Genomic DNA, 6,540 nt, shown 5'->3' with positions numbered 1-6,540 from the left:
TTCCCTCAAGCCCGTCAACGAAAACGTCAGATCATCAGAGCCGTCGATTTAGCAGAGATAAGTCAATCAGACGGCTACCGAGAATCTTACGATGGTGATGAGAAGCCAAGTGCTTAATTTAGAGATTATAATTATTAAATAAAAAAGAACCATAAAACAAAGATAAAGATTCACGTTGACTAAAATAATTAATTAATTGCACCATCCGTTGTATTTAAATTATTCTCCAAGTGAACTGAACTGATTCCGCTAGGGCTTTCTCTCATCGGGTTTTCTCTTTGGGGATCGTAATAATTTTTGCAAATTTGATCCTTCTTTCCATTTTCGGATTTGCATTTCGCCTGAGTTTACTGTCGATCTGAATCTGAGAATTTTGATCGGAATTTATTCTGCCGAAGACAACAGGTTTGCATTTCATTTTCCTTTGAATCTAATCTAGACTTTTTTTTTCATGTGTCACCGAATTTTCTTTCAATTTCAAGTTTGATATCATCGTGATGCGGTTTTTCTCTGACTTTTGGTGATTCGATCAGATGGAGATTGTTCTTGAACAAAAGGACGCAGTTGATTGGTCTTACAAAGGCGAGGGAGCTGTTAATCTCGTTCTCGCGTACACTGGATCATCTCCTGCTTTCGTGAGTCCTTTTTACCTGTTCTCTGATTTTTTTTTTCTTTTGAATTGAAGTTCTCTATGCTGCAGATTTCCGGGTATATCAAATCTGGACAGGTTTTTGCTTAATTCTCGATGAAATTCTGAAAAAGGCTCTGTTATTTGGAGAATCAATTGATCGTAAGAGTTTTTTGTTTTTATTTTTGGCGCTTTGACAAGTTTCTGAGTAATGGATTCAATGTATAAAGCTTGGGCTAAAGTTTTTTGGTGAATGATGTGAAATGGATTGAAATTCAGCAATGTGGAACAGAGGGAATGCTTACATTGACTAATATTTTCGCATGTGAAGTTAGGAAAAGTTATGCGGATACAGAAGATGCCTAAGGATGGGAATGAGAATTCAAATGACAACAATGATACGGGCCTAACAAGTCATGAAAAGCTCGTCTGGAGAGAGGTTGAGGAACTTGTATCGTGTCAAGACAAGGAAGTTGCCGAGCATATGTACGTCAAACTTGTGATGAGCCCTTTGTTGGGTCCTAAACATGTGGATGCCGGGGTATGTTCTCTCTGCTTCTCTATCTTCGAATAGGTTTTTTGGTACAGTACTGATATAGGTCTTAGATATTATATTACACATTTGCTAGAAGAATTATCCTAGGAATCTCTCTGTTTTCTATAGTTTATCTGTTTTCCCACGTTTTACTCTTCTTTGAGCATGTGGTGGACAGGCTAATTTGATAGTATTCGTTGTCATTTTAGCCAATGGTGTTCCATAATTGGAATCATCAACATTTGGTACTTCGTATTCGTAAGAGGGCATATGATGTCTCGGTTCAATGGCTTGTTAGTATTATATTACATTTTTCTGGATGATCTTTGTGAGAATTGGATGGAATTGCAATAGGTACATTCATGAGAGCTTAACCATCAGGAAAAATGTGGGCTTTTTTGAGGAAAGTGGTGGACTGTGGAATTTATCTGTTTCGTTTTTCAACTTTGCAGACTCGTCTTCTTGTAGCCAGGGAATTTCTTGAATCTGTTGAGGAAAATGTGGTATCTCAGCGTCCTTCTTGGCGTGTTGATGCTGCCAAGGTGGATACACTGCGCAGTTCCGTGCTTCTGATGGATGATCATACACTTTTCACCTGTGGTAAAAAATCATAACATAAGATCATATGTCCAAGTTATTATTCAATCAATGAAGCTCTTATGAGCTTTCTCTGCTTGTCCAATTTGACTGAGACAAGAGGTCTGAGATCTCTCATTTCTTTGAACATAACAAGCTGACATCAATTTTATGTTCCACAATTCTGTAGTTACTAGTATAGTTGATAAGTGGTGTTCTAAACTTCATCAGATGCGAGGAACTTCGTGTTTGTAATATTCCCCGGTTAAATTAATTGATAATTATTTTGAACTATTACTTGAGCACAAATACCTGTTGTTAATGATCTTCCCTTGTCTCAGGTTCTATTAAGGACGAAACATGCATCAGTGTTGAAATAAAGGTGTTCACTATTATTCATGGGCTTCTTTGATAGTTTTTCACTGTTCTCTTTATGTCTTTACGCTAATATACGTTTCCATGTTTGCTCTGATGAAGTAGCCCAAATGTGGATTTCTCCCAGATTCGAGTTACATAACTGAAGAAAATGCCATTAAGAAGACTAGAACTCGTTTTGAAATGCACCAAGTTCTAAAGCGGCAGGGTAATGAGGTATTTTTTCAACAACCTTCTAGATCTCTTAAGATATGTCCTACGGCCAGAATTCTGCATTTCTTTGCCTCAGTATACCGTATTAGTTTGCAAGGTCAAGTCTTGTAGAGCACAAATACTTTGCTCCCCTAGTTTTGAGGAAGCTTATACTAACTCTCTAACTAGAGGATATCTCCATCCTAGGTAAGCTATGGATCTAACTAGTCAAAACTGCATTGCAGATCTCAGAGATAAGTCAATATGATCCCTTGGACCTTTTCTCTGGAACCAAAGATAGAATACACAAAGCGATAAGAGCTCTGTCTGGCACTCCTCAAAACAATTTCCGCGTCTTCTTGAACGGGTCTCTGGTTTTTGGGAACTTCGATGGTGGCATAGGCAAAACAACTGTCAAGGTTGAACATGCTTTTGAACTTCTACTCAAGGGCATCATCTCAGCTGGTGATGGCTTATGTGCAGATAATTTCATACAGCTCGTTACAGACACAATTTACACATCTGGGGTTCTAGATCAACTTCTTGGCGCTCAAAAGCTTGATAAATTTGATATTGAGGGGGTGATTCATGCCTACTACGACATAACTGGCCAGGCATGTACAGTATGCAGAGGATCGGACGAGAGTAAAATATCCAGTCAGTATAGTTCCATGCATTCAGTTCCACTGGACGAAAGCTTGAATATTGTGAAAAATTATCTAATAGCTGCAACTGCAAAGGACTGTAGTTTGATGATTAGTTTTAGGCCAACAGATGCCGAGCACTTAGGATCTTCCCACAGCACTCTGTATCTAGAATCAACAAATCAAGCATTTGATTACAAGGTAAAAGCACTACCCAGATACTAGATTGTGCTTTGATTTTCGACAACAAAATGTTTGTATTGACATCATTCTCAGGGAAGAACTTGGTAATGCTCATCTTCGACACTTAAGTTGGGGGTGAACTGTGTAGTTGTTTCTGTCAGGTGCTTGATAAGAGCCACCTAGGTACAACTCACTCCCAAATACTAGTTTGTAGGAGAGGGGAGGGTGTCGAAGGACCTCATAATCCTCTGTTAACCGATGTTGGACTCTCAAAGTTCATTGGTTTGTGAATCTAACGGTGCCTCTTGCACTATGTTAATAGGTACATTTCATTGACCTTGATTTGAAACCCTTAAAGAAAATTGAAGACTACTACGAATTAGACAAGAAGATTGTGGCCAGATACTTGGAGATTATGAAGATCAGGCATGAACATGGAGGAGATCTCAGCCTCGATTTTTGCAGAACTAAACGCTGAGATGCATATTTCTCATCTCACACAAAATGCTTATTCAACCATTGGTGGTAAGTTTTACGTTTGGTTTCTTGTTGTACATTGCCATCCGCCGTAAAACTACTGTTTTGATTGAACGTAGTTTCTTTCCAGGCTTCTGCTGTTATGATTTGTCCATTGGAATGGTAATCCTACGATTTTGTCATCTACTTAGTGCTTTCCCGTGCTGTTTTCGTTCCTCCTAATCTTGGCTAATTCCAAGACTGTGGATAGAGGATGTCGCTGTAATCTGAGAAAGAAAAAAAACTTTTCCCTTTGGTTTAGTTGCTAAGAAAATAATGCTTGCTTGTTCTGCGTCGTTCTAAGCATCTGGTTTAGAGACTGTTCTAGAGTACGTGCATCCTGTTTCATTCCTGTCAAATTTCAACATAACAAATTACCTTTCAAGCTTATGATTCTCATATGGGTTTCAAATTATACACCTGTAGGTCATATTTTTGCTCGAACATATCGAGATTATGAATGTGGGAAAAGATTGGTCCAGATCCTGGTGGTTACTAGGAGCATGGTTTCTGCGGCTTCAGCTACATCAGTTTGTGTTTTTCTGCATATATTTAAAGGTGATTATCGATCTGACACGAATACGTATATGGGAAAGTGCGCATACCTGCAATTCTCATACTTGATGAAACTAGGTGTAGAAACTCTAGATCATAAACCTATTGATTCAAATCTGGTATTTTCCTACATTAATGGTATTGTCCTACATCATAGAACTTATTGATACAAATCGGAACATATGAAACAACAGTCTAAAACTTTCCCTCCTTTTCGATCAAATACATGACACCATGATCGTTGCCATGCAAACGAACATAGAGGTGTAAAACGGGCCGTGGCTCGTGAGTTGGCTCGGAACCAACTCGTTTTTAATTTTTCAGGCGAGCCAGTTTAAATTTTTTGGGTTCGTTTTGAAAAAGGGTTGGGCTGATCTGTGCTCAGATCAGTGAGTTCACGGTGGTCTGATTTGGACCGAGTCAAGCCAGCTAGCGAGCCTCGACTGAGAATGCATATAACAGTGGAACTTGTGTTTGAACTTAAAACTCAACACCATATTCAAGATCAAGATGGTGGTTTGAACTTAAAACCTAACTTTGTTTCCTAATGCATATAACAGTGGAACTTGTGTTTTGGGAATGCAGGCCTAAGCTGATGAAGACAGTCCAGAAGAGCCACTGAGTTTGTGAGCACAAAGCCTGCGAGCCGAGGAGGAGGACGAGGAGACTGGAGAGAAGAAAGGCTCGCCCGACCCGACGTCTCTTGAAATTTACGAGTATAGTTTCCGTTCTGTGTGTCAACGTTTTGGTTCTGGTAACAACCATCGTTTTATACGATCCTCCTAACAGCATCTTACTGTTTTATTTACGAGCCTCCAGATCGAAATCAGGCTGACTCGAATCAGATCATCACGAATTCGTTGTTTTTGAGTTGGAATCAATTCAATCCGGTTTTAAAGTGAACCGGAAAACGGGCTAAAATCCTAAACCAACTCATTCAAAGACGCATTGGTTCAAAATCGATTTGCTAATCATCTATCTTTAGAGATGTCAAAATGGATCGGTTTATACGGGTCGACTTAATCCGACCCACTTATAAACCCAAATTGTTTAGCCCATTTGGTTAATTTTTTAAAATGGGTTAAATGGGTTTTGACCTATTAAACCCATGGGTTTAATGGTATTTAGTTAAAATTACTCATTTAGTAACTAATTAAAATTGTTATATTTAGATATATAAAAATTAATATATATAGATATTTATATATATACATATATATGTATATGAATTTAATCGAAATATTGGTCTCGTTTTCAAATCAAATCGTACCGAAAATTTCAATTTCGTTTTCGAATCGAAGTGTATCGAAAAATTCGAATCGTGTCGAAAAATTCGATACTGCTCCGAATTGTACCGAAAAACTCGGTGTCGTTTTCGCATCGCCGAAAAATTTGAATCATATAAAAAACTCGGTACCGTTCTGAATCGAATCGTACCGAAAAACTCGGTGGCATTTCCGAATCGAATCATGCCGAAAAATTTGAATCGTATAAAAAATCCGATACCATTCCGAATCGAATCGTGTTGAAATATTCGAATCATACCGAAAAACTCAACACCATTTCTGAATCGAATCGTATTGAAAAAATCGGTTCGTTTTCGAAACGAATTGTTCAAAAAATCTAAACGATAATATTTTTAAAACATCGAATCGAACTTAAAAAATAAAAAAAGTATGATTTTTTTTAAAGAAATGTATAATTTTTTTTTTATAAACTATCGAATTTTGTATATATTTTTATTGAATCGATAAACCGAATCGAATATTAAATGATAATTTTTAGGTTATATGAGTATACATATTAATAGTTATACATATGTATAAATAATTTGTGAATATATAAATGAGTTTATATGGTTTATACGGATTTAATGGATCGACCCAACCCAACCCACTATTATTAACGGGTCGATCCAACCCAACCCATTTATCCTTCAAATCCAAATGGGTTGGGCCAACCCAATTGATATCACTATCTATCTTAAATCGTATGAAAGTTTTTTTTTATTTTTTAATCGAAGGTGAAAAACTTCCCCCCACTGTTTGTGTGGTGTTTCCTTTTAATATAAATTTTTTCTTCAAAGTTAACAACAACCCAAACCCAAGAGGATGTTTTCTTTTAATTAAATCAGTGGGGGGAGTTATTTTATAATAAAGTGGAGATTTTTTTCAATTATTTTCTTTAAATATAAGTTCATAACAGAGTTGTAGATTTCGGATATTGTGCAAATAAGCTGTTGATTCGGTTTGTGGGACCCACACGACATTGTTTCATAGCCGGCCTCGTGTAAAAACCTCTTGGCGGGAATAGCTTACAGTTTATCGGAACCGCTC

General features: G+C 37.3%; 1 protein-coding gene across 4 annotated transcripts; it reads left to right on the top strand.

Annotated features, from left to right (window-relative positions):
- Window positions 1-227: 227 nt before the first annotated feature.
- LOC104813817 (inositol-pentakisphosphate 2-kinase) lies at window positions 228-5,060 on the top strand. 4 transcript variants are annotated; one of them, XM_010541585.1, is made up of 11 exons: window positions 228-405; window positions 534-635; window positions 960-1,169; window positions 1,616-1,763; window positions 2,081-2,121; window positions 2,220-2,330; window positions 2,552-3,151; window positions 3,456-3,658; window positions 3,741-3,772; window positions 4,076-4,207; window positions 4,790-5,060. In XM_010541585.1, the coding sequence occupies exons 2-8, from the start codon at window positions 534-536 to the stop codon at window positions 3,609-3,611; spliced, it is 1,368 nt and encodes a 455-aa protein (XP_010539887.1). In that variant the 5' UTR covers window positions 228-405; the 3' UTR covers window positions 3,612-3,658; window positions 3,741-3,772; window positions 4,076-4,207; window positions 4,790-5,060. The 4 variants fall into 4 exon arrangements, with proteins under 4 accessions (XP_010539887.1, XP_010539889.1, XP_010539886.1 ...); XM_010541584.1 differs by lacking the exon at window positions 3,741-3,772 and having other exon boundaries at window positions 229-405; XM_010541587.1 differs by lacking the exons at window positions 3,741-3,772; window positions 4,076-4,207; window positions 4,790-5,060 and adding an exon at window positions 3,227-3,316 and having other exon boundaries at window positions 3,456-3,546.
- The last annotated feature ends 1,480 nt before the right edge of the window (window positions 5,061-6,540 follow it).

The sequence above is a fragment of the Tarenaya hassleriana genome, unplaced genomic scaffold (assembly GCF_000463585.1).
Source record: "Tarenaya hassleriana unplaced genomic scaffold, ASM46358v1 Cleome20, whole genome shotgun sequence".
Classification (NCBI taxonomy): Eukaryota; Viridiplantae; Streptophyta; class Magnoliopsida; order Brassicales; family Cleomaceae; genus Tarenaya; species Tarenaya hassleriana.
This window is presented reverse-complemented; position numbering and strand designations above follow the sequence as displayed.

What these genes read in the sequence shown, in the direction of transcription:
- LOC104813817 (XM_010541585.1), top strand. Translation starts at nt 534, where the DNA reads ATGGAGATTGTTCTTGAACAAAAGGACGCAGTTGATTGGTCTTACAAA. An exon ending in CTGGATCATCTCCTGCTTTC is followed by an intron (nt 636 to 959) that starts GTGAGTCCTTTT and finishes TCGCATGTGAAG; the next exon opens with TTAGGAAAAGTTATGCGGAT. An exon ending in ATCAAGCATTTGATTACAAG is followed by an intron (nt 3,152 to 3,455) that starts GTAAAAGCACTA and finishes CTATGTTAATAG; the next exon opens with GTACATTTCATTGACCTTGA.